At 43.9% G+C, this 27,040-nt stretch overlaps 1 protein-coding gene across 25 annotated transcripts in view; it reads right to left on the minus strand.

Moving 5' to 3' along the window:
* CADPS (calcium dependent secretion activator) overlaps positions 1 to 27,040 on the minus strand; it is a 211,861-nt gene that overhangs the window by 19,051 nt on the left and 165,770 nt on the right. For 8 of the 25 annotated variants that reach the window (XM_027700556.1, XM_027700555.1, XM_027700551.1 and 5 more), the window contains 7 exons: positions 24,217 to 24,363; positions 20,947 to 21,102; positions 17,910 to 18,057; positions 12,150 to 12,224; positions 10,992 to 11,075; positions 5,998 to 6,030; positions 2,820 to 2,927 (listed from right to left, as the gene is read on the minus strand). In XM_027700556.1, the coding sequence (XP_027556357.1) occupies positions 2,820 to 2,927; positions 5,998 to 6,030; positions 10,992 to 11,075; positions 12,150 to 12,224; positions 17,910 to 18,057; positions 20,947 to 21,102; positions 24,217 to 24,363 (751 nt within the window). Of the gene's footprint in view, positions 1 to 2,819; positions 2,928 to 5,997; positions 6,031 to 10,991; positions 11,076 to 12,149; positions 12,225 to 13,554; positions 13,570 to 17,909; positions 18,058 to 20,946; positions 21,103 to 24,216; positions 24,364 to 27,040 lie in introns of all 25 variants that reach the window. The other 17 variants (XM_027700549.1, XM_027700552.1, XM_027700564.1 and 14 more) reach the window with 3 other exon arrangements.

The following is a 27,040-nucleotide window of genomic DNA, read 5'->3' on the forward strand; positions in this document are numbered from 1 at the left end:
GCAGGATTGCACAGAAGTGTGGGGATTAGAAATATCCCTTGAGAGCTCAAACCCCACAGAACACATGATAGACAACCTTGCCCTGTGCACCTCTGCTCCTGCACTGCTCAGGACTGCGCAGAAAGGGGATGTAGCCCCAGCCTACGAGTGTCTCCAATGTGACCCCACTGGGCACAGAGGACCTGCCTGCAGGAAGGTTACAGCCAGTTCACAGCCAGTAAACAGTGGCTGTTTACTGCCACTGCTGTACCTATCATTATACAATACCCTAAACTGGACTGAGCTTTGGCTGGGGTAAGCCAGCACTGCTGCACTAAGCCAGTGGAGGAGCCGGTCTCGAAAGTGTTAATAATCTCATTGCCTGAAGAAACTCTGCAGCTAAGAGGATTGCTCCCCTGCCACACTGGGGGAAGAGGGAACAAAATCAGGTCCAACTCTAACTCGACATCATAAATACCATTTTTGATCATTCCTCTTCTCTTTCTTATTAAAAAGGTTGTTAGTACCTAAAATGTCCTTGGAAAATATAACCAAACGATCCAAAAGACCCCACGGCTGTGGTGCTTTGCTGGGTTAGGTGAGAGGGGCAAAGGGTTGCAGGGCTGTGTCTGAGCTCAGGACAACAGAGTTAAGCATTTTCTCCTGTCCTTGCCCAAACATGGGTGAACACAGCACCAATTTAAATGGGGTCTGGGCTCTGGTGACCCCCATGTACTCATAAACCCGCTTCTACTGACCCACCAGGAGCACCTCAGCCACGATGGGAGCTGACCACAGGAGCAACCAGCTCCTTCAGATGCAACCTGTCAAAGACGATACACAGCCACTCCACACACAGTTCCAATTTTTGGGTGACCAGGGCTTGGCACATCCCACTCCCTCCTTGTGAAGCAGCAGCCCCGCAGCTCGTCCCGCCCGCACACGGACGCGAGACACATGCGAACATGCCATGGGCATCGGGTCCCAACGCCACCCCACTGGTGTGGGGAACATGGATGGCAACAGGGATGGGAACATGAATGGGAAGAGGAATGGGAACAGTTCCCACATGCTGCAAGTCCCGCCTTCAGCCAGTGTGGGTCAAAACAGGCAGAGCAATGTAAAAACACTACCCTTGATTATTTAATTCCACATGGACCAGGGAGACTTGAGGAGAGCAGGAAGGGAAAGAAAGGTTTTGCGCTTTTTGCTTTCCACCAAGAGAGCTGCTCTTTTTTTTTTTTTCATGTCAACTGTTAATTTGTTTAAAACAAAAATACGGCTTGGTAAAACCAAATACGAGTGGATCAAACTGAAATCAATATTTGTGTTAATTACAGCCTTTTGAAAATTGGAAATAATGGCCCAAAGGGTACAAACACACCAACTGTGAATCATAGGGAAAGGATGAGGGAGAAGGCAGTGTGGGCATTGAAAAGAACAGTCCAGATGAGCTCTGGAAATTTAGCTGCTCATGGAATAAATTTCAACACAAACGAGCAATGCACTCGCAGGCCCGCTGCAGATGGAAGCGACAGTCTTTTGTTTTATGTTTTGTTTTTTCTCCCCATGCCTGCTTGATGGGTGATTTGCGTCTGGTGCTTGCGCTGCAAACTCTCCCCGGAGCGAGCACTGCTGTGCTCCGTGCATGAATGAGGCATTCTCAGTGGATATGGGTCATGCTAGTAGATGTACACAGTAAGATTATTTGACTCTAATTCATGCCACTTGATATAATGTGATAAAACATTTGACATGAGAGATAAGTTCCATTTTAATCCAGCAAGTTATGGGGGAAAGAAAGAGTGGGAATTGTAAAGGAGGAAGAGGTCTCTTAAGGGACAGGTAATGCGCAGAAAGAGAGGTATCGAGTGAAGGAGGAGGTTGGTTGGGGAAAAAGCAGCTCTTCCTGAACACTGAGGAAGCAAAAGAGCGAGTAAGGAAAGCGAGGAAGGTTGTTAGAGTTCCAGAGCCGAGAGACTGAGAAATGGCATTGCTGAGAGATGGAAGGAAGGACAGTAGGGACAGAAGCTGCTTCAAACAGAAATCGAGATATGGACAAATACCCTCGAGAGACTGAAACACTAATGCTACAGGCTGGCTGTCAACAGAAAACCTTCAAGGACAGAAAGGCTGTAAATGCAACAAGAGCAACAGAAACAGAGATACTGTTAACAAGCATCCAAAACAAATGGGCATCACAGATCACTGTTCTCTCACAGTCCAATGAATTTATCTTGTTCAACAGAAAATTAGCTGTGATCATATGGGTCAGTTCTACCATGCCATCTTCATTAAGGAGACTATGTCTCAAATTTACCTTTGGTGTCAGACACACTATGGTCCTCCTGAAATACCGAAGTCCATTCCTAATCAGCTCTGTTTTGATTAGCTTTTAAAATTAAAATTTAGTATGCTTAATTTGCTGTCAGTTTGGAGTGCTTGTCAATGAAACAATGCAAAATGTGCAGAAGAGATGGCCCTTAGCAAATGCTACTGCCAAAAAAATGGCTCAAATTTTAACAGTGAGAACAATGACTGAGATGTTCTGCTACAGAGAGATTTTCCACAAGCTTAAACATAGTAAAGAGCTCTCTTAGAAGATGCTGTTCCCTTAAAATCCACACACAGACAGACTAAGACACAGTAGACTAGAGTAGAGATTTAAAGCAGGCAGAGAGCAGATACGAGCCTTAGTCAGAAAGAAAGGAAAGATTTATTTATTATTTAAAGCTATAACCAATAAATTTTCTCAAAATGTGACTTATCCTCCTGTCTTATTTTGTCACATTTTGGGTCTCTCCTGCTTGGTGTCCAAGGAGGAGAAGGCATTTACTTACATCAAATAACCTTTCTATATACATCTCCTCATTGACCTTATCACGCAGGACATCCTGAGAGTGGCGGACAAATGTCACATAGGCATCAGCAACATCCATTCCTGGCTTCTGCATGGAGGAGAGAAGAAGAGAGAGAGAGAAAAACATGAATAGCAACGCAGGGGGCAGCTCCTCTGTGTAGCCTCGTCGCTGCTTTTCCTTCTCCTCCATCTCCTGCTGTCCTCCTGCAGTTTTCCCTTTCCTTACCTGAGGGACACCGAGTCCTGCTGCTTTGTGCCCTGTGCCCAGCAAAATACCACATGCAGCACAGGATCATGCACAGACACTTTCTCTTCTCTTGCCTAGGGCGCAGGCGGTCACAGGAATAAAGCTCTTCCTCAACATACTGACGCTGAGAAGTTTCTTATTACCTTTGGTGCTGTCAACCTATTGAGTGAACCTGCAAGATGGGCTGGGGATTTGTTGTTTTCTTGTGTCATCTTTTCTACAAAAGCCCTCTGGTTTCTTAAAGCAGAGAGCAAACAGCCCAGAGCTGAGGTCTTGCTGCTTCTTCTACGGTGTGAGGATGTGTGCAGCAAGCAGCTGGTGTTGCAGGAGGCGTTCCAAAATCACCTTTCTTTTGGTGTTTAGAACCCTGACTTTAGCTCAAATTTAGTGCTGCTCTTAAGAATAAATTGGGTAAATGGTAAGTCAGAGAGTGTATGTCTACAGGAATGTTTAAGCTGCTGCTAAAGTGTAGGACATCTGTGCTGGCACATCTCTACAGCTCCCTACAGAATTCAACTGATTTTAAAGAGTAACCTACAAGCACACAAGGTTTTGAGGATAACAGCAGTCCTTTAGAGAAAATGAGAACTGAAGCAGGTGGACGTGAAAATACTTTCAAAAAAATCCTGAGTTCACATTCCTTGATACATTGGATTCAAACTTACCTCAAAGGAAACCCATTAAAATACAGTAACACGAGTCATTACAAGAGCTGCCACAAAATATTAAATTTCCATGGCACATTGTAAGTTTGTTAATAACTAGTGTCATTAGTTTCCATTACTGTGATTTACCTCAGATCACAGAGTATCATTTCTCTGCAAGATACGATTGTCAGCCACTGTAAATTGAAGTTAGTTAACACATCTGTGTAATTTCCAGGGTGAAAATGAGGACAGTTTGGAAAACAGTAGGAAGGAAGTTTTTTAATACAAAGCAAACAATTATCAAGCAAAGGGCCAGTGCTTGGCCCTTGGGAAGGCAGTGACATTTCTTAACACCTACTGCAACAATGACAAGGTATTAATTTGAAAAACAATGAGGACAACACAAATGTGGCAGTAGTCAAGTGTTACACTTTCAAGCAATTTTCAGTCTGCCGATTGTGCCCATTCCAAGAGGGCATTAGATGGATTGGTTTGTACCCAGACAATTGCAACAACATTTGTGGAATGAGATTAAAGTAATGGTTTTCTATTTGATATGAGGATTTCCCCTCTGCCCTCTAGTCAAACAGGTTTTTCCTTCTCCTTGCCCTGGAAAGGCAGTGGCTTGTGAACCATGGGGTGGCCTCCACACAGGTTTGGATGCTGTGTGGGGCTGGTGGTTGATTTCATTAAAAAGATTGAGGCTGTCAAGGAAGCCTCAAGGAAGCCATTGTAACGTGGTTTCGTTTCCAGGGGGAGGTGGGGAAACAGCCAAAAAATTGCCCAGATGAATGATTTCTGCTCTGTTTTACACAAAGAACTGGAGCATCTCTCTGGCTCTGAGGATGGGAGCAGACTCCACTCCTCCTGCTGCAGACTTCACAAGGGTGTCCTAGGTACAATGCTTTTGGAAAAGCTTGAAAGGGTTACATAGTGTTTTACTGAGACCACTTCCTTGAAGATGCTTTACTTCCCAGGAACACAGAGGCCTCAGAGAAGACCATGCTTTGCTCTAGAAGTTACTTACTGTTCTGTGCTCAAATTTCTGATGACTAAGTATTTAAAGATGCACTCAAACAACTAGGAATTTCAACTGAAGGATCTCCACATTTTTTAAGGCAAGAAATAAATTCTGAGTTTTCCTTCCCAGTGCTGTAAACATCTTGTTTCTATTACTCCAGGATGCCAGTCTCTGCATTTGGGGTATTTTAAACCAAGCAACACCTCTTACTGTTCAAGAGTTTGTTTTTTCCATGCTGGGGTCAAAATATGATAATTTTGTAGGCAAGGTTTATCTTGGACTAAAGGGATGGAAACACAAATGCAGATGATGTGGTCCAGGTTGTCTGATAAATTTATCATGTTGTCATATGACAGCATGTAGAGCAGTCCATCCACATTAAATATACATACATTATACATGCAGGTCATGAAACTCAACTGAGTTATTCTAGATTTCCACTGCCCAGTCTAATTGGATGCAGGAACTGGTGTGGTATATTAAGATCTTATCTTTTTTAATTTGCAGTTGCTCAGGATCTTTCTGCCTGTAAATGTTACAGTAACCCCTTATTCCAGTCAACATTCATACATTACACTTCAACTTAATTTAAATGTAAATTTCTGGCAACTTAAGTGCTCTGTCTAAGAACACTGTCTAAGGGCTCTTTTCCTTATGAATCAAGGTCTAATTAGAGGAGACCATGTACAGTTTTCCTATACCAATTACAGAAAAATGGAAAAAATTATTTTCATTAACAATTTCCCAAACACATGTTGCTAGCTCATCACCATTTCCCCAAAGTAATAAAAAAGTCATTTTCTGAAAGAGTAAAATAAACCAACAATTAGAAGAACAAAAATAAAATAGATTAGCTAATGTGTTAGATGTGTGTTGGCTCAGTTCTAACATGTCTGGACCTTTTTGTTTGGAAATTATACTGTATTTGTACAAGTCCAGATGAAGAATTAACAGAATGTACTGCTCCCATTTTTTTTTAAATGTGATTCAAGCCAATTGCATAAATATGGTACCTTTTTGACACCATCTGCAAATTATTGCCTAAACAGCCTCATAGGTCTCCATAAGAGGGTAACTGCTCATTATTAACTTCATGGAGATATTGTTTTTAGTTCAAATGTTAGAAATGTGAAGGCCCATGGTTCAGTCTTGGCTGTTAATGCATAATGTGGGTTGCTACACATGCCATAAACCAAAGCACGATGCAAATTACTATGACAGAAGTTGTTTAAATTGTGCTTACGGGTACATCCACGTATTTGGAAGCAGCCTTCACCTGTAAAAGGAACAAGAAGACAGTTTGCACCATTAGTAACTTCTCAGGTCTTTTTTTTTTCTTTAAATATCTCTTAGACCTTGCCCAGCCAAGACTTGGGACAACGTAATTCTGAGAAGGTTGAAAAGAGTGATAAAACTAACTTTCCTGTCTAAAAGGGTGGTATTTTTGTTGTTGTGGGTTTTTTTTTTGGTTTTTTTTTTTTTGGAGAGGTAACTGCTGCTAAAGCTCTAATAGCAACAGATGATAGTGTGGGAGTTGTGCTTCTCCCTCTTCTACTTCAGTGAGCGGGGGAAGACGGGGTTCATAAGTAGACATCGTTATTTTCTTCGGAGGCCTCGCTCTCCACCTGATGCCACGTGTCTCCCAAGGCAGTGCATGTCTCTCCTGTCGGGAGCTGTATCCCAGGGATTTTGGGAACTCCCCTGGCACCGGGAGCATTATGGTATAGTGAGGCTGGCAGGGCCTGCACCAAGACACAAGAAAGCCCCGGAAGGACCCTGATTTTGCCCTCTTCCCATTGTCCTGCTCATAGTGTGCTTCCACCAGCTGTGCAGGCTGCAGCCTGTGACATTATCAGGGCCAGGTTGGATGGGGCTTGGAGCAACCTGGTCTAGTGGAAGGTGTCCCTGCCCACAGCAGGAGGGTTTCAACTAGATGATTTTTGAGATCTCTTCCAACCCAAACTGTGATGCTCTGTTAGGCTGAGAATTTTCTGAGAGGTCTTGCAGTTCCTCCCTCACATCAATTCAAATAAAAAAATGATTATTTTTTCCCTTTCTGCTGGCTCTGATGCTGGTAGGAGCTCACAGACTATGTTGGGGCACTGTGCTCATTCCACACTACATAGAAGTGCCCCAAAGCTTTTCTGCTTCCCAGAGCCTGAACAACTAAATAATTTTTTCCATTATTTCCCCCCCTTTTTAAAAGATACTATTCAAGGGGGGGTATCGGAGGTGGACACTGCAGTCACAAGCTGGTGGGAGCTGCAAGACCCCAGATGTACTTTGTCTGTGGTTTGCCATGCAGCAGGGTGGTGGGGTAGCCCCGATGTCAGGACCAACTCTTCCAACTGAGCAGTGCCCAGCTGGCCACAGAGACCTTTTTCCCACTGTAGCATAAGGCACCGTGTCTAGAAAGAGTATGGCTGGGATTTTCCACAACACTTCTGCTTTTAATTAGGGTAAGCGTTGCCGGCCATCTTTGTTTGGGTGTAAAAGCTCACCTGCTTTTAAATATTTCTAAAGCTACCATTAAAACAGCCTAAATATAACACGCACACAGTTGCATCTTGGGATGAATAAATTATGTGTCCCGAATGAGAGAATGAATGTATGTGTGAGACAGAATGTGAGAGTGGGTGGAAGCACTCATATGGTGTGTGTGGGGGGTGCATAATTAAGCACAATGAGGCGATACAAAAGACCAGACTGGTGGTAATTGCCGAGGTGAACGCTGCAAGTATTGGCAGCGCCCGGGCTGCCGAGCCGGGGGGCAAGAACAGAGGGAAGGGCAGGAGGAGGGCACCGAGCGCCTGCTGCCGCGGTGCGACCCGGGGTCTGCTGCTGGAGGGCACGGGGCACGTCCCAGCACGGAGTTCATGAAGGAGGTAACAAAATCAGCACCAAGCCCTTGCTCTCAGCGAAGACTTGTCTCCAGGTATTCCTGTTTCCAGCCACTGTCTGGATACTTCACCCTTTCACTACACTCATCCTCACAACTTTCTCGGGAGGTAGCGAAGCGCTATTGCTTGCTCCTGCAGAGTGGGAGCTGAGGAGCCCCAGCCTCCGTGAGTGAAGGCAGCTGGAGCCCACCCAATGGCTGCATCTCCAGAGGAGCAGGCAGTCATGGCACACCTGCACTGGTGTGGAGCAGCCACAGGCAGGGCTGCCCACGCGAGCACCAAACCGGCAGTTTTTCCAAGCAGCGAAGCCAAACAACAGGAGGAAAGCTTGGAAAATGATGTGGCCTGAGAGCCCGCAGAATTCAAGCTGGGGTCCATGCTCAGGACTGCACTGTGCCATGCACCTGTACCTTCAAATACCACACAGTGCATGAAGTGAGGCAGTGGCAAACCTGCCATCTGAGTGCAGATTTAGCACTCTTGGGTCCAGCTTAGCGCCACTGTTTTAAACTACCTTCTCCAAAGCCAAGAGGCGACAAGAATAACTCAGCTTCCTGCGATCTCCTCCCTCCACCCACAAAAAAACTGAGCTGCTTCTCCTGCCCACTCCCCTTTAATCAGAATAATTACTTGTTTTTCTTTAAACTCAGATTTGGCTACATTTAGTGAAATTTCCAAACTGCCGGATGTTGTGTGATTTTTGCTAGGCTGCCGTTTTTCACAAAGTATGTGACTTTGCCATGAAACGTCTCAGTTTACCATACAAATTTTGTGCAGAACAAAAATAAGATCTTTTACTTCTGTCTCCCTCGGTTAACATGGAATCTTTGGTTATAATTACCATAGGTAAAATGCTCTGCCTACAGAGGCCATCCAGATTACAGGGAATTTTAGCAGCTGGCATTCCTGTGACACAGTGGATCTGCACCCGCAGACGCCCAGCCAGGGCCTGGGCTGCTGCCACCAAGATGCACTTAAATGTATCAACAAACAGAAAAAAAAAAAGTCTGGCCAAATTTAGAAGGGTGTTTTCCTCTCAAAGTGCTCCGCAAGGAGAAGTGGCTAGTGAGAATTTATTAGGACAACAGATGCATTAATTTTATCTTGAATTTCGAGGCAAGAATTGGAAATGAGGATATCCTACTAGGTGATAAAACTGTCTGTCACAAGACCCCCGAGTACATGTCACTTGCAGAGCGCCTGGAAAACACGCGATGAAAGAAGTCGGTGGAAGGGGGTGGGAGACTAATGCTTTCTGGAGCTCAGCGGCTTGGACCATCACACTTTGTTGTATTTGTTCAGACAGGGAAAACGTGGGAGGTGGTGCAAGCATGCTGTAACAAGAGAGAGATTCTGTATTTACCATTGCAAAGACTAAACACAGCAAGTCACATTACTACTGCAGGGAGAGGAGACTTGCTAAGCCCAGTGCCAAAGGGGTCAGGGCTGTTCCTCAGCCTCCTCTCCCAGTGAATCCCAGCAAACACTCAGGCCAAAGCGAGAGACATCCCTTTCCCAGGAAGGAGCAATCCTGCTCCTCCGCAGTGCGCCCAGCCTCCTGGATGTGGGCGAGGGCTCAGCACTTTTTCTGGAGGCATGCACACACCATGCACAGCAACTATTTGAATATACACCCCTTTCTGGCTGGAAACTCAGAAAATCAAGGTTTTGGGACTGCATTCAAAGGCTGTGGGGCCATGAGAGCGGGACAGCCTGTTTTGCTGCTGCTGGAGCAGTTAACTGTCAGTAACTGCCTGAGGAGGATGTTTGAACCCCATGCTCTGATGTGCTGGCTCCTGACAGGAGCCCAGAGCCCAGGTGCAGCCAGAGGGTTTGCTCAGCAATCAAAGGGAGCAGCACTCGGCAGCGTAAACAGTAGGATGTGGTGGGAGCAGTGCAGCATCAACCGAGGAACAGCTTGGATTCATGGAGAAGGAAGGGCTGCACATTACACTGTCTATGCGGGCTGATGCTGGTACTTCCGATGCCTGGAAAGCTGCCGCCTCCACATCCTCTGCTGCTGGCACACAAGAATTTCCTAACCCTCCACAGCACTGGAACGAGGGAAGGTATCCAGGTATTCACCCCAAGCCACCCTCTGCATCTGCTCAAGCAGGAATGTGCACAGCCTTGGGACTGTAATCACAGAGGGGTTATCCAGGGAAAAGAGCTGCACTGTGGGGCAGTGAATGGGATACCCTCCCTTTTTCCCTTCTCGGAAGAACAAAGTGCCTCCAGCACACCTGAAAAGGCAGAATGCTTAGTTTGAACCACAGGGTGGTTCAGATAAGCTGTCAGACTGTATGCACACAGCTGCCCACAAGCAGAGTTTCTTGCCTCTGCTGGTTAAGTCTTCCTACATCCACCCCAATTCCAAACTGCCTCAAACTCAGCAAAAGGGCCCGTGAGAAGCAAACAACAGACAATTTCAAGTAACTAAGACAACTCCAAAATAAGATTTTGGAAAGCCCTGCCAGTTTGCAGAGCAGTGCCTTCTGCCTCCTGCCCAGTCTCTGCCTGGATGTGGGGGCAGCAGGTTTGGAGAACGAAATGTGAATCCAACTTTCCAACCACCCCAGACACAGGTGTTTGGGGGCACACCTGTCTGTGAGCTTGCACAGAGACTCTTGTAAACTTTCTGGCATGCATTTTTAGAAGATGTTTGGAAATCAGCTTCCATGTGTTTGTCCTAAGAAGCTGTCACAACACTTTTCTGGAATACAGCTAAGATTGTTAAACCCTTGCTGGATACTCAGGCTAGTTTTGCACAAGTATTGGTCTGATCCTGTACCTTGCTAAGAAATATGTGGTGAGCTGTGGACTGGTTCTGCAATGTTAGGGAGAAATTAAATGTGTCATTAGAAGCACCTTTTGCTGCATGATCTCATGGCATTTCCTCTACCTTGTTCTCTTTTAGAAACATAAAAACAATCCCTAGATTTCCTTTGCTATTTACTACTTAAGATGGTCACTGTTATGTCCAGAAGACTGAGAGAAATACACTTGTCATGCAAAGTGGCAATGAAGCAAATTCTTTAGTTAGGAAAATTGCATGTACAGTGTGATGATTTTTTTCATCTTCATACCTATCCTCTACAGAATAAACTCCACCAAGCTGAATGATGACTGGAAATGGCTTTACTCTGTGCATCTTGGGTGTTTATGTACTGTATGTCTGCATACAGGTCATTTGTCTATTCATGTGGGGGTTTCAGTGATTAAACATCACAGAATGGCAGAATTATTATGTAGCTGATCTAGTCCTGGAAGGGCAGATTACAACTCACAAAAAAAAAAAAAAGAAAGAAAAAGAAAGGAAACTATAGTCTGTACTTACAGTAAATGACAGGAAAGAAGAAAACAAAGTTCCTTCATCGTATCTAGACAGTTTGGCCAAGACTCCTTCCAAAATGGTGACAAACTATGAAGACAAAAAATACTGCAATTATTTTTAATAATTGAACAAGAGTGTAATAGTCAGCATCAGCTTCAAAGAAGTCAGTGGAGCTCTCAGCATTGACAAAGCAACAGACCACCTGTCCCTGAGCACAGCAGGCTGGGGAGTGGGGAAAAAGGAGCACTGCCTTTTGGGTGCTGGTGGTGCATCTCTTGGTGGGTGGGAATCACCCCTCTGTGTCCTGGGTGATGCTGGGGACAGGACGTGGGTGCAGTGTGTGGGGAAGCCAGCAGAGCCTGTCTGGATGGGGAAGGCGGTGGTTCTTGCTCCCAGTATGCCGTGTCAAACACGCAGCTAGCTGGGTATTCTTGCAGAAGAATCAAACTGGCATATGTTGGTGGATTATGTTTAAAGGTCTCCACTGTATAATAGGGATGACTTGTTCTCAGAAAGTTTGAAACTAAAGGAAAACACACCCCACCATCTTTCTCCCTACATACCAATTCCCCTCCGTGTTAACACAGCACACCAGACCTACACAACCACCCAAGGGGAATGCTGGCAGCTGAGCTAGAGGAGCTGACTCTGACGAAAAACAATTTCCAAACAATTAAACCTGACATTTTGGAATGTATTTCCCACTACTGTCACCTCTAAATTAATTTCTTAGGAGAGCATATGGTGATCTTGCACAAGATGAGCTATTTTGTCCGCACAACCTCATGCGTAGGAGTGGTGGCCACCTCTGCGTGCCACCCCAATGGCTCTGCAGCAGCATTTAGCAGTGCCACCCCCTGACTACAGCTACCCCCAGTGCTGTGGGGTGATGCTGACCATGGGGTGCTACCCCATTAACATAACACCCATTCCTTAAAACCACTTCTGGCCCAGTACGGCAACCCTGCCAGCAGTGTATTACATCTCACGCAGTTCCTAATCATCAAAGAGTCACCATGAAAAGGACTGGGAGATGTATGATCTTGCCTGTGAGAAATAAGAAGCCAATTCAACATCTTAATGTGTCACATTTTAATGGAAACGCACATATTAAAAATGCAATGTTAACAGTGAATCACTTCACCTGAAGCCGAAGGTTACCTTTGCCACTAGGAGTGTTATCATTTCTTTGACGGTTTCCTCAATTAGTTCATCTATTTTTGAATGGTACTGGTGCTAAAGAAAAATAAAAGGAGAAGGGGAGGAAAATATTAGCATTGATCACAGCCAACAGCTCTACCCTTGTCAGCCTCTTCCCTTGGTAAGCCACAACACGCAGTATTAAACTGAAGAATTATGCAGCTTATTACTCTGGGCCCCACTGCAATGACCAGTGACCACTGACACTTGTAGGAGAGACCTTGAATTCAGGAGAATCCTATATCTGTTTGTGAAGCATGGGCAAACCCTGCCCTCTTCTGTGTGCCCACAGCTCCGGGAGCCACACAGGGGTGTTGGAGGGGAGGCTCTGCCATCCCTGTGAGCACCAGCACCTGGTGCTCCTAGAGACCCCCAAGTCCCTTTTCTGCACTTCCGTGGGCATTGTCCTGTCCATCTGGCACACGGACTGCACCGGACAATGAGATATACCTGCTGCTGGAGGGGAACAGGCAGCCCTTTCCCAGGGCACCACAAACCACCCAGCCCTCAGCAGGGGAGTGGGGAGGACCTGCTGCTCCAGGGGAGCTTGCAGTGGCCTCAACCACTCCCCGGTGTTGCACCCTTCCCACCCACTGCAGCAAAGCAGCTGAACCCATGTTACACTGTGTTCAGCAGGCACACGGCTCAAATTAAGCACTTGTTTAAATGCTTTGCTCAGTGACTGTAAGACAGAGTTAAAAACCACCCAACAAACCACAACAAGCTTTTTTGTCCCATGCAAAAGCCAGCAGGCAGTGTATCCCCAAGCCCTGGGTGCTGGCAGATCCCGTGGTAGTAGCTCAGCACTGGCTGACCAACGCCTGTGCCTGCAGCATCAGCGCTTCTGAGTCTTCAACCCAATTTCTGCACATGCCAAACCTTGCTTAGCTTGGGAGCTCTGATGCAATCAGCTGCAATATGGTTAGAATAGGTACTAAAATACAGTCTTCTACTAATTTAGAAAAGACCTGTTTCCAATACAAGATTTAATTAGTGAAAACATACAGTATATTCTTATTTTCAATGGACTGAGAAAATACTGATTATGACTGCTTTCCAACACAAAACATTTGATTTTTCAGTCAAACATTTCAAGCACTGGTGCTAGTCACTATATTCATTACCACTTGGCATTAATATTGTTTTAAAATGTTAACATCAAATCACATTGAAAGAGACAAATCTGCTTTAAATACTAATCAGACTTTGGGAAGGAAGACTGTGAGGGCTTTACAAATGCTAGCTGCTGGTCTCAGTGTCTGATGGGTTCTCTCTGAACTGCTCTGCGGTTTGGGGATATTTTTCTATGGCAGTAACATTAATACAGGAATTCGGGAGAAAGAAAATAAAAGTAGGACACACTTACCCACTCTTTTGCAAACTTTTCAGATGATTGGGGACAGAAATAAAGAGGAAAGTGCAAAAGACAGGAAAAAGAACATATGAAGATAAACAATAAATAAACCAAAATCTTTTAAAAAAAGAGACGTATGAGAACAGCAGCATCATGCACAGAAACAATAAGCAATGGGAAATGAAATGTGATCAAAACCTCCTTTCGCTGAAATACCAGAGATCGCTACCTGTAGGATTTGCAGGCAGTAAAACAGCAGGAAGGGGCCGGATTGTAGCTGACTGCTGGCACTCTGTTATGGTTTTATTTTGCTCCCAAGCGGAAGGGACCCGGCTGTTGACAGGCAGGGTTCGGCATCGGGACAGCCGCACACCCCTCACCGGGATGGCTGTGCTGGGGGGATCCCTGCGGCAGGGGCAGGGCAGGGGGACGTGGCACAGCACGTCCCAGCCCAAGGCCTGGCTGGGGGCACTCAGAGCCTCACCTGGGCAGGAGGACAAGCTGGCACCACCACGCCACAGGCTGCGATCTGCTGGGCCCACGTACAGGGAAAACATACACGAACAAGCAGGTGATTTTTGCATTGGCAGTTCCCATTCCCACGTCCTGCTTTGCAGGTCAAGACATATACCAGTCCCTTATGGGATCATAGTTATGATTAATCTGTTTAATGCAGAGCTAGCCCTTATCAGCTCCCAGATTGACCTGGCTGCTCCCAGCACAGCTGCAATGCAGCTGTGAGGTGACAGGGACCTGTAAGAGCTGGGTACAGGGAGAAGATGCTGATGTCCTTGGCAGACACAGCCAGGACTTCCTAGGAGAGATGGAGGAGGGGCTGTGTGTATATTGGGGTGTCTGCCCCACGACATTTTCCTTCTGCAACTGCATTTTCTGTGTATGTAAGACCTTGCAACCAAGCATTTAGCTAATGGCTTTCCTCAGGTAAGTCATGAGCTTGAACTCAAACATGTGTGCAAAGCAATCCACTGTGAAATGCACCGTCTGATGCATGTTCAATCAAAAGCTTGTTTATAAAGCAAGTAAAAGCCCCGATGGAACAAAACTGCTGCTCTGAGAGCAGGAGAGGAGCCTGGGCATGCACCAAGGCGGTGTCGCAGGACTCTGAGCGCTCATTCCCATCGCAGCCACAACTCCCAGGGCGGAGTCAGCCCCGGTGCCAGGGCCAGTGACCATGCAGGACAGGGCCTGTGAGGCTCAGGGTCCTGCCCCGGGCAGCCACAGCCATGTGCACCCTGTGCCCCCGGTGCTGCAGCCCCAGCTCCGCCTCGGGAAGGCGAGCCTTGGCCAGGACAGGGTTGGGGAAGGCGGCAGTTTGGGAAGTGAGCGCCTGGTGCTGCTTACAGACGCCTGGCTCGTAAACCAGCGATTCTAAACAGCTCCTTCTACATTCCTCGTGAAAATGCTCAAGGTTAAAGATCGCAGAGCTGGTTTGCTTTCCCCAGCGTAGCCCCCGCTCTGGATCGAGTTCATCACAGCTTTCTATTAGCTCAATTATTACAATCCATAATCAGTGCACTACAATGATTCAACTTGACTTTATGTGATGAGTATCTTGCCTTGTCATGTAACAGATTGTGTGTACGTTGTATTTCTCTAAGGACCATCTGACCTTAGATATTAAATAGAAACATACTAGACCAACTGAGAAACATTTAATACATACATTTATCCCCTTAGATGTATTAAAAATTCAGAGGAAAAATAAATATTTAAGATGGTAAAGTATGTTTACCAAATGTTTTAACAGCTGCCTTTAGAGACAAGGAAATGGAATGAAATGATGGGTGTTTGTTTCACAGGGTAATGCTCGCAAAATGCACTCAAGTATCTGCTAAAGTGAGTGTGGCTGAAGGTAGTGTGGAAGGGAAGGCCTTTGGGGTGGGAGGGAAACTGCAGAGTGAGGTCAAGTAAGGTATTGAGAGAGTCTCTGCCCACGTACATCTAGAACTGTCAGAAAAATCAGTGGTTTGTTTCTAATAAAAATGTCTTCTCCAGTTAGATCTGGGCAAACAGCCCTGCCTGAACATTGTGGTGGGCAATGTGAGCCCTTTTTGCTCCTGTTGAACTGTCTGCACAGGGACCATGGACTGGAGGAGCCACATGACGGCTGCGGCACCAATGGATGGTCCTGTCAGCGAGTTTGTCTGTCCCTCCCTCCCTTCTCTCCCTCCCTGGTGGAGCTGCCAGCAGCCCTTGCCGAGCTGTGCGGCTGCCACACACCAGAGACAGTGGGACAGAGGGACTCAGTGAGGCACAGACCCAGCTCCCCAAATTACAGAGGAAGATGCAAGCTGGAAACCCAGGTGCCCATCCCTTTGCTACCTATCTGACTGTCTCATCATTTCCACCAGGAACTGGAATAGGCAGGGTGGCATTTTGTCCTCCCCTCCTGGGCTGTAATGGCCCAGGATCCGAACTTTTACGCTCCTCAGCCTGCCCATCTCAGCACACAGGTTTAGACAGCTTCGAGAGGAGATGGAGGTAGCCAAAAAACGGAGTGGTACGAGCGAATGGAGGGGGAGGTAGTAACATTCATTAAAAGAAAGAAAAGAAAAAGGGAAGGTGTATAAAATACCGAAGCCCTAAATGTAACTTATGCACTGATAATTTACATCTGCTTTACAGGTCTACTAGTTCAGCTATCTGCTAAAAACCTTGTGCCCTAGCAACTGCTGCTTGCCACAGGAGTTTGTCTGTCTCTGAGCTGCTGTACCAAACACCTTCTGGAAGCAGCACAGGCAGATTTGCAGCTGAATCTCCACTACAGCCCAGAACAGCTGAGAAACAACCGCCTGCTCCCCTCTCACCTGCAGCCTGAGTCAGGCTGAATGTGCACTGTGACTGATGCTCAGGATTTGGAGGAAACTGTGGCAAGCAGAGAGCACCACAAGTCGTTATGGAAAGAAGTAGCGAGTGCCCGGACACACAATACCCTGGCACAGCTCCTGTTACCAGTCTTGTGACATCTGAATACTTAACCTGACAGTTTTACAAATGCAATGAGCTTCCTCTGTCATGATATCAGTCTGCTTGATCTCCAAAATCTCCCTGTTCTCAGGGACTGTGCTAATATAGGGGTTTGATGCTGGTTTGCAGTGGGGAGCACCACAAACATGGACCATCCCAGCTGACGGGGCACTGCCAAGGTAGATGCTGCAGCAGCTGCAGACTGAGGGATTTAGGGAGATAAATGGGTATGAATATGGTACAGAAAATGGTAGAGAAGTTCATGTCCAGGCTCGGACAACAAAAGCCCACTCAAGATCTGCCCCAGCTGACCTGGAGGACAAGGGAAGAACCTGATGACGGGCAGTATGAAATTTCTTGCAAGGTGACTGTCACAAATAAAATGTCAAAACTGAAATATGTATGAGAAAAATAAAAAGAACAGCTGGATCTGATCCAAACGCCACTGACATCAGGGCAAGGAGCTCTGTTGCATCCAGTGGCCTTTGGAGGAAGTTCTTTCAGAGGAACAAAGTGAAGTGAACAACTCAAAAAACCACAGGAACAACTTGCAATGATTCACTGCAAAATCTGACCATGGAAAGCTGTAGTGAAAAGGCTTATCTAGGAAATGCTGACAAGCAGCAGGATAGGAGAGCCAAAGAGTATTTGTGAATTTATTCTAGACTGGTATATGAATATTTAATTTGGCTTGAAGCCACTGGAGCAAAATGATCATTATGATGCATTAAATCTACTTCAATTTACCATTTCTTTCTAGTTCATAGATCAATTCACAGAAACTTCAACCTGCAACTATGGCTTCAGTAGAAAATAAAAATCAGCAATTCATTAAAACAGATTTGTTGTTTGGAAACTTGAGTCATTAAGAACCTGGAAATCCAGAATGATCAGTGATGTGCTGATTATAGCCAGTACTCAAAAGGAAGTCAAAGCAGCTGGAATTTCAATCTACTTTTGGAAGTTATTTCTTTATTTTGGTGGGGTTTTGTTTTTCCTTACAAGCATCACAGCAACAACTTGGCACTTCTGTTTTCCTTATGTTTGTCTACAGAACACAGTCATACACAGAAAGTGTGTTGCCTGGCTCCAAGGTGCAGTTAATGACTCAATATATATGGTCATCATGCATCAACCAAGCTTGAGAGATACCGTATGCATACCACAGTCCTTGCAAAAAGCCACTCCTAAGTGACAGGGATTCCGAATGTTTCTATTCATTAGATTTGAGAGCAACCCCCTGTACATTCATCTGCACACTCTCTATGGAAGACTAAATCCACAACCGATACAACGTCTCTGAAACAAGCACAACAGGAGATAGGAAATTTCATGACATTGCTTTTAAAAGCTGTGAAAGGAAGAACCTTCATTTTTACCTCTTGGCCCATTTCCATACTGCAAAGCTTTGTTGACTGAGCTTTGGCATCCACCATGACATTAAACATGGTGCATATTGACTGAGGGACTCGGAAATCTGTTGATCGGCTGGTTTTCTGCAGTTTTACTTCAAATGCAATCCTTGTTCTGTGAAGGGAAGTAGAAAAAGATGTGTCAGTAGCTTTTAAACATTCTGAAGCCAATAATAATAATCTGAAACAATTCTGAAAAGAGTTTGAGAAGCCAGAAAGCCGAATGCTGCTGGGGGTACCATAGTGCAATTGTTACAAATGTGCTTTTACTAGAAATTATTTTCCAGTTTAAAAAGAAGCCCACTTTCCAGAATACACACTATTTATAAAGTGTGCAATGGTTTCAGGGAAACTATGACTTTCTCATGCTTGATAAACAGTGTGATGATGTTACAAACAGCAGTGTCAATATACATCTATAATTTGGTTGCATTAGCTGGTTCATAACCTGGTTCATAAGCCTGCCACACTAGAGGAAGTTCCTATTGCTTCCTGATATCAACTACAAATAACAGAAACTCCTTCATCACTTGACTGAAAGGACATTGCCAGACCATTGCATTTTTAGATGTCCATGATGGTATTTGCTTGCTGAGTTCCCAACTGTCTTATAAGTCCATAAATTCATAATTGTCTTTTCAGTATGAGCACACGCACATGCATCGCACAAGCCCACACCTCACTGCTCTCCTGAGGTTTCACTGAGCAAATTTGACATCTCTGGCAGTTACAAACTGTTATACACCAAGAGCTTTGTTGGGCCAAAGACTAAGAATCTGATCCCGTGTCATATTTTAAATACCAAGGCATTTGTGACTCTAACATGGGAATGCTCTGCAGTGTGGTGGGCATTGTCTTGCCTTTCTTTGGAGCCCCTCTGCATATTCCAGAGGTAGTTCAGTAATCTAACCTAACACAGAACAATTATCACATCAGACAGAATCTGCCAACAAATTAACATAGGAGCTTCAATTTAGAAATAACAAATAATATCAGCTGCAGCTCAGGAACAACTCTGAACTTGGATGATCCCCCAAGGGTTATGCAAATGAAAACTCATTTACAAATGTGAAGCTCCCGTTCTCGGGATCAGATCTGAGTTCGTACATAGGTCCTTCTTGCCTGGATTTATTAGTTAACAGGCCTTCCTTGCAAGGGCTGCTTTCCTGACAGCCCCGAAATACAACCAAGTGCGGAAAGCGGGGTGGCTCCTCCATGGATTCAACAGTTCAGAGACAGACGCGAAGAAAAATGTTGTGTCAAACTGAAATTGCTAAAGAAACCTTAGCCAGGCCCTGTTTGCAGGTGATATAAATAGGGAAGGCAGCATATTGGTTTACATCAGCAGTGGCATTTGAACTGATTTAATTACCAGTGCCAGATTTAGCCTGGACTCGGGGACTAGAATCTTGGTAATTACTGAAAGGACCTAAGGAGACTTGGGATTTTCCATCTCCTTGCAGAAAGGAGCATGTTCCTACTTACTTATGCTCAGAACCATTATTTATAGTCATACCAGTACAAGCTGGGCCAGGTTTTTACAGGGGGGCAACACATTTGTAGAAAGGTTGAGGCAATTGGAAAAAAACCCCAACCCTGGCTTCCAGGCACTCAAAGCCTTCTTCAGATGTACCTAGAAATTTGCTTATTTTTCCCAGTTACCTCAGCTGAGCTAACCTGCTTTGATTTCTACAGACCATTGCAGCTATAACTGGAACCAAGGGACTTTGTTTCCAATTAAAGAAAAAATAAACCAAAATAAAAAATAAAAAATAAATAAAATAACGCCCAAACAAACAAAAAACAAACAAAAAAAAACCCAAAAAACCCCAAAAAAACCAAAAAGAAAGTAAGAGTTTTGCTTGTGATGCTGCGGCAGAGCAGAGAGCAGAGTTCCAGCACTGGGTTTGCTCCTAAAGGACAGTCTGACAACTGGAGGAGAATTGAAGCTCAGTGACCAAAGATGAGCTGCTGCAATAGAAGGAGACTTGCTCAGTGTCAAAGACATCATCTCACTGCACTTTAAATGCACTGGAGTTTATTCCAGAATCGTGAGAGAGCAAGCCTCGTTGCCTGTCTTCCTGCCTGCATCTCAAAGACTGAATGTGCCTTCCTCTATGGTGACACTGCACATCCAGGCTGTGAGGAACAGACAATAAATGCCACACTCACACTCACAGAGTGGTCAGGAAACTGTGGTATAGAACAGCAACATCACACACTGCAGCTAATACTAGCATGTACCAGCTGTATTTGACATGCATTTTTCCTCTGGTTGATCTCTTTGTCTATGCATTTCTGCACAATGAAATACATAGTTCATTTTTTCTTCTTGCCTCATCACCACTGATACCAATGGACATAAATTGCTGTGGAGAGGATGGAAATTTAACCTCAATATTTTGCTTTCAAAACGACATCTGCCAGTACGTCTAAAAGGTTTTTAAAGATATCTCTGTTTTGGAAGATGTGCAGGTGACTATCCTGTAATGTGGCTGATGATACACCACCTTCTCTCAATCAGCAGCAGATGTGAAACCTGTGTGCCAAGATAGTATCCCTTTTTCTGATAATTTTTGTCATGGATCTGTGTTTTTTAGGTCAGTGCTGGGATCTTTCTCGGGACTATGCCTTCAGCACTCAACATCATCACACCAAACTGAGTTTACAAAGGCTTGACTGCACGTGTAGCACTGCAAATGAGAACTATGTAAAAAGCTTGAAAGAATGGGTGATTTATTGCCTTATTGTGAGAAAAGGCACTCTCTAAAGTCTCAACAGAGAAGTGTTTGCTTAGGAGAGTCCACAATTCACAGGTAAAGGGGTGAATTCCACTTTTTAGGGCAGAACAGGCTTTCCACCGCATCTTTGCTGGGCAGAGCTGGGCTGGGGTCACTAATAAATGGTGGTTGAAATGAAATTTCATTGACAATAAGACATAAAAACCCATTGCATCCTGTGAGCTGCTGTGAGAAACATGACTGGCTTGCTCATGGTCACGCACCTTTTCACACAGGACTCAATCATGTCACTCGCCATAAGCTTCAAGCGCTGCTCTAAGTGTTTTCCAAACTCCTCCTCAGGCCAGTGCAAATCCCGAATGAAGGTCTGTAGGGCATCAAGTTTCCAGAACATATCTTCCGAGGTGCCTGATCCGTTGCTGGCAGGGCAAAATGAGAACAAAAGTCAGAAGTGGCATCAGGCTCTTTGCAACCTGATGTGGAGACCATTCCTGCAACAAGTGTAGGGCAGACAGTATTCTCATACACAGGACAACGCTGGCCATCTCCACCATCAGGATTTTGAGTTTTACCATACAGTTGCCTAATCTACCTTGCTGTCATCACCCACAAAACTTTCCAGACCAGATGAGTAAGACAACATTGAGTTACACATATTAACGGGAAGTATGGTAAAAATCCGCCTTAGTTAATAACCACATTAACATATGTGATTATTAAGAATTAAGGCCAGAAACTGTGGGAGAAAATCCTTGATCGATAATAACTGTCATACTAGGCTGTATGCAGTTATTAAGATTTAGGGTTTCATGCAATTCTCCTCCCTCCAAATTATATCTTGAGTTTGCCTTGTCCCCCCACTGAGGCCCTGTTTCCAGGTAAGGGACAGTGCTAACAAGTGGTGAGCGAGGACACGCTTTATCTCTTGAACAGCTGAAAAAAAACTGAGGTAAGTAAATTGAGCTAAGGGCACTAGGCAGCTCATATCCAGGAGTTTTGGCAGGATTGACTGCTGCACCCTTTTCTTGCAAAGGCAGTTACAGGACAACGAATTTCCATTCTTTTAAAATTTATTTTGCAACAACTTTGGTCAGCCACAAAACTCTTAATTTCTCTTCCAAGCACGTATTCTTGTACCCATAGTCCTGCCCAGATGGAAGTCTTTGGTCCTGCAGTGTGTAGATACACCAGCTCTTTTCACAGTATAATTATATCTCAAACCTCCACTTACAGAATAAAAATACAGAACTGGATTGCGCTCTGTTTGTGAAGAGAAATTTATGCACCCATAACCCTTTTCTCTCCTTCTCTCCTTCTCCCTCACTTTTTTTTTTTTTCTCCAGAACAATTACCAAGGGAGCTTCAAGAGTTTCAACCCCCTCCTCGCATACCACTAATGCTAACACGGTAATTTATAAGATATTTAACACACCATGCATTACCACTTGTGCTGACATCATCTATAGAAACAGATGAGGGAGGGTGTTTCTATTGTGACAGATGCCAGCTGCATTGAGTTAATGCTAGAGGAGCTCGGAGCTAATGCAAACAGGGCTACTGCCAGGTGAGAACTGTAGTCCCAACATGCCAGAGGGGTCCTGCGGGGTCCTGGGCTTACGGTCAATGAGATAAAGAATCGTCTCGGTTGTAGGAGAAACGTATCTGACACTAAGCAACAGGTAACGTGTCCTTGATGGAGGGGAAGGGTGAGTAAAAGGAAACCAGGGAGATGAAAAGATAAAGAATCAGGCATTTCTTTTAGCCAGGGGACAGGTTTGTACAACAATCTCACATGTTCATCTACCACCAGTTTTCAGTTGCGCCTGGTTCAAACCTGTGCTTAGGTGTAAATCAGCTTTAACAGTCTAAACCCAGTTTTGGAACTGCATAAATTTACATTTTAAGTGATTTAATGTGTACAAATATAGTAATTGGTATTTACTACAACAGCAATATTATGACATCCATTTGGTTTCAAAATTTTAAAGGTATTGTTCTCAGTCTTTTTCTCACTTTTGATTAGGGCTCCATCCAAGTAAACATTATAGTATATTAATTTCCAAAATGCACTGTTCTTATTTTGCTTGTAAGCACCACAATTACTCTAATCACGCAGGCAGCTTGCAGTATACCATTGATTCTCAAGCATTTTCAGAGGAATTATCCAATTTTCTGTCATTACATGATTCTTATCTTTTCAAGGGCAATACCACAAAGCATGCACAGAGAAAGATTAAAACTTTCATGTACTCTTTACAGACAACTGCCTAAGCTAGCCTTTAATATAGCTATCTTAGCATGAATATGAGTTGTATGGCTTTGAAACGTAAACAACCATGCTAATGTTTTAAAAGCTTTTAAAATGTATTAAAAAAAAAATCTCACATCAGTGTTTGGTTTACTTTGATTTGTTACTGGTGCTCTGCAATCCCGCCTGCGCCAGGTTAATGACAGAAACGTTCTGGTGGACTCCAGGTGTAGATGTAATTGAAGGTGCTTCAGTAACACTGAAGGGGGGAGTTTTGGGAGGGTTCTTCAGTTTTACCTCTTAAGTGAGAGGGTAGAGGAAAAGCACCACAGCGCTGGCTGAGAACACCCTATGCCAACCCTAAACAACGCTCTAGGAATTTAGGAGGAGGATTGACAGGATGTGTTTCCATGTGAGTATATCTTGGGAGATGAGCTACCTCAAATGATGAGATTTGGGTTGAGCCCACTGTGTACCACCCTACACACTGCTCGGTGATGGGACTTTTAAGGAAAATCTCCTGTAAGAAGAGAACTTGCCTAATCTGTGCTGAGGATTTGTGGTATGTTCCCTCTGAGCTCCACACATGCACCCTGGGACACTTGGACAGGGAAGTGGGAGCACAGAGCAAAAGGCTCCTACAGATACTGTGCTTTGACACTGTGCCTGATTTTCTAAGCCATGATCTAAAGCTCACATGGAAATATTTTTCTGTAGTTGGTCATGGCATTATTCAGGCAGCAATGATGGCTACAGAGCTTTAATTGCTCTCTGGGGCCTCCCCCAACATGAATAAAAACTGTTGCAGGGTGCTCCTCTTTCTTAGATTGCTTCATCAAAATCAAGACAAAAATTATCTGGGAAACACAGAGCTTGCATTAAATAAAATTCACTTTTAGATCTACATCTGGTCCACAGAAATTGGTTGACTGGCATTGAAATTGGTTCATCTTCTCTTTTGGACAAAGCTCTTTGCTGAGACACATAATGTCACATTGTAAGTTCGGTGGTTTGTTGTTCAAACCATGGCCCATTGTTGACAGCTATTTTGTACAGCAAGATACTTGCTCAAACTCTCAGTGGGAGTTGAGACAAATTTTCAAGATTTATACAAAAAAACCCTCAAAATACACATGCCAGAAATTCACTAGTGTCTCATTCAGAAAACGTCTAATTAACTGTATCACTCTTTAAAGTTTTATGTAATGCACAGAAACAAACAATACATATCCATGCCAAGATTACTTTAAATTTAAATGAGATCTAATTTGAACTGAATACACACTCAGAATCATAAATAGCAGCCATCCATGACGGTGCAGAAAAGCTAGGCATTTGTGGGATGCCTAGTGGGATGTTAACTGGTAGATTTGGTACTTTAGGGAGATTCACATTTGGTAGATTCACATTGGGCAGATTACTTGTTAAACTCCTGTGGAAGAAACAGACAGAAAGAAAAAATACCATAACAGTGACAATGCCGATGTAGCAGAAGCACATGACACTCAGAAACAAATCTGCAAAGTTCACAGCACAAGGACAGTTAAAAAACTAAAGGAAAACATTTCAGAAAGAAGCATGAGTATGGAAGCTTAAGTGTACTAGGTTTGCAGTCTGCAATAAAAAGCAAGTTCCTAAAAAAACCCCCCAAAACAAACCAGTATGGAAAGAAGAATCACAAAGTAGCAAATTAAAAAAGTACTCAAACATCCATGAAAATAACTCCACCTTCAAATCCTGATACCATTTCAAAGTGCTGAGAGCAGCCTTTCTTCCAAAAAATCTCTCTTGTAAGTAAAAGTTTCAGTTCTTACACACTTAGGTTGGATGAAAGAGCTAAACTAAGAGATCTGCTAAGGAATTAGGAATTGAAATAATGAACAGATCTTGCCACTGAATTCAGTGGAGTCAGGATTTCTCTGCAAAACCTCTCTTTGTCTTAGGCCCTATAAATAACAAAGAAGGGCTAATCTGGAGTGATGAAACAGTGAACAACAAGGTTCTTCCTCAGCGAAGACTGTGCCCTGATCCTCCCTTGCATTCCTGGGTGTGAAAAAAATGGTCCTGCAGGTTGCCCAGCCCTCATACGTGCACTATGAATAAACTGCACTTCATAAATAAATCCAGGACTGGTATGTGACTGTTTCTTGGCTGGAAATGGGCCATGAGGTGATTAAGACATTCAAAGGTTAATTTATGAAGCATGTGTACTTGGGCATCATGACTTCAACCAGTATTTTCAGATGTGCAACTGTTATGCAAAAGTGGGTGAGTGTCTTGATTTAATGTAACGTTCTCCCCTAAGACAATGTGTGTGTAACAGCACTGCATGCCCAAAGTCTGGAGTCCACCCTGACATATTTCAGTGTGCTAGGTCTCTAGATGTTATAATTGGTCTAATTCTGTTTTAATGGGTATCTCATCACAGTTTATATTTTACGTGCAAAATAAAAACATAATGGGATTTGGGAATCAGCAAAAGATAGAACTCAATTACCCAACTCACATGTCTCCTGGCTCACAGAAAAGGGGCCAGTTTCCAAGGAATGTCTTGTTTCTGCCTTCACCCAGTAATGCTGAATGGCCCAGTGGTACACAACCATAGATGGCTTTACAGTCCCATGTGAGGAACAAAACCAGATATTCTGACACTGTTTTCATTGGATCGTTACTTGGGCTCAGTGAAAATGGAATCAGGACTTAAGGATTTCAGCTTCACTCTGCACTGCTGAAGCTACTGAAAGCTTTTCTATTGATGTACACAGCTTCAGCATCCCAGCTTCCCTGCTCTCAGTCACTGCATCAGGATATGCCACCTCTGGAGGCCTCTCCCATTCCCCTGGATTAAATTAGTTACTGTACAGGCAGCATAATATGGACTGTTAGGAAACTATCAAATTATACACTATGTCTTTCAAGGCATATTCAAATCTTAGCAATCTTCCCGAGCCACATTTTGAACTTTATTTCTTACTGCAAGTTTTATGGATCAAACCCCAAAGTAATGGAAGTGAGCTGGCTGCACTGAATAAATGTTTCCTAATGCAACAGATGATGTGAACCACACCTCTGCAAGAGCTCAGCCTGTCATTGGTGGCAAGTACTAGGGAATACACTTCATTCTTATTCTCCCTTTGTGAATAAAATCCCTTGTTGGGGAGAAAAATCACAAATCAAAGTATTTTTCTAGTGAAAAAAACACAACTATGTTCCTAATTTTTTTTTTTGCTTATATATTTCTTAGAAGATTTGATTTCCTGCTATCTTGCTTGTTGTCTTTGTCAGGCAATAAGCACACAGGAGAATTCACTACCATCACAAAGATGCCCATTGTTTCCATTCATACTGTATCTGCTGATAAGATGATATGACTATTGAATGAGACACAGACTCCATAGTGATTGAGAGAGTGTTAAATCTTCAGAACTGGCAGTGCATGTGGTTAGATACTGATACGGAATGAATAAAGAAATAGCAAGAGGTGGACAACATATAAATGTATAAGGAAAAGCAACTTAAATAACTTAGCCAGATGGTAAATACATAAATCAGAGGACCTTTGGTTTTAATATTAAAATTCAAGAAGTGACAGTGTTATATTAATAAAAACACTGTATTAATAAAATATGACTTCTAGAGTAAACAGTATACTATATTCACACGGAAACATATTTCTTTTATACAACACATTATTTTGCTGATGCAAGAATATGTTGCAAGAATAAGTTAGTACTCTTAAAACAAAACAAAACAGCAAAATAATGGAGTATATTATGTTAACATACAGTAACTAATTTAAAAAATATTCTCCTGAATTGACATGCACAGTTTTGCAGGTTCAACCGATCTAATTATCTGACTAACAGTTGCAGTGAGACCTGTAAAAAATGATTAATATTACCAACAAATGTTCCATAAAGCCTGCAGTTGCTCAGACCATAAAACTACAGGTCCAAGATGAGAAACCGTTTCTAGAAGCCAGCCATGCCTATTTAATATAGATGGCTAAATATAACCTCAGCCATCAGGCAGGGAATGTGGGCATTTGCATCAACAAGATGAGGGCTGTCTGATTTAAGACGACTCAGCTTCAGGACTGGATCCTGATA

This window comes from Neopelma chrysocephalum, unplaced genomic scaffold (assembly GCF_003984885.1).
Source record: "Neopelma chrysocephalum unplaced genomic scaffold, ASM398488v2 Primary Assembly neopelma1_147, whole genome shotgun sequence".
Lineage (NCBI taxonomy): Eukaryota > Metazoa > Chordata > Aves > Passeriformes > Pipridae > Neopelma > Neopelma chrysocephalum.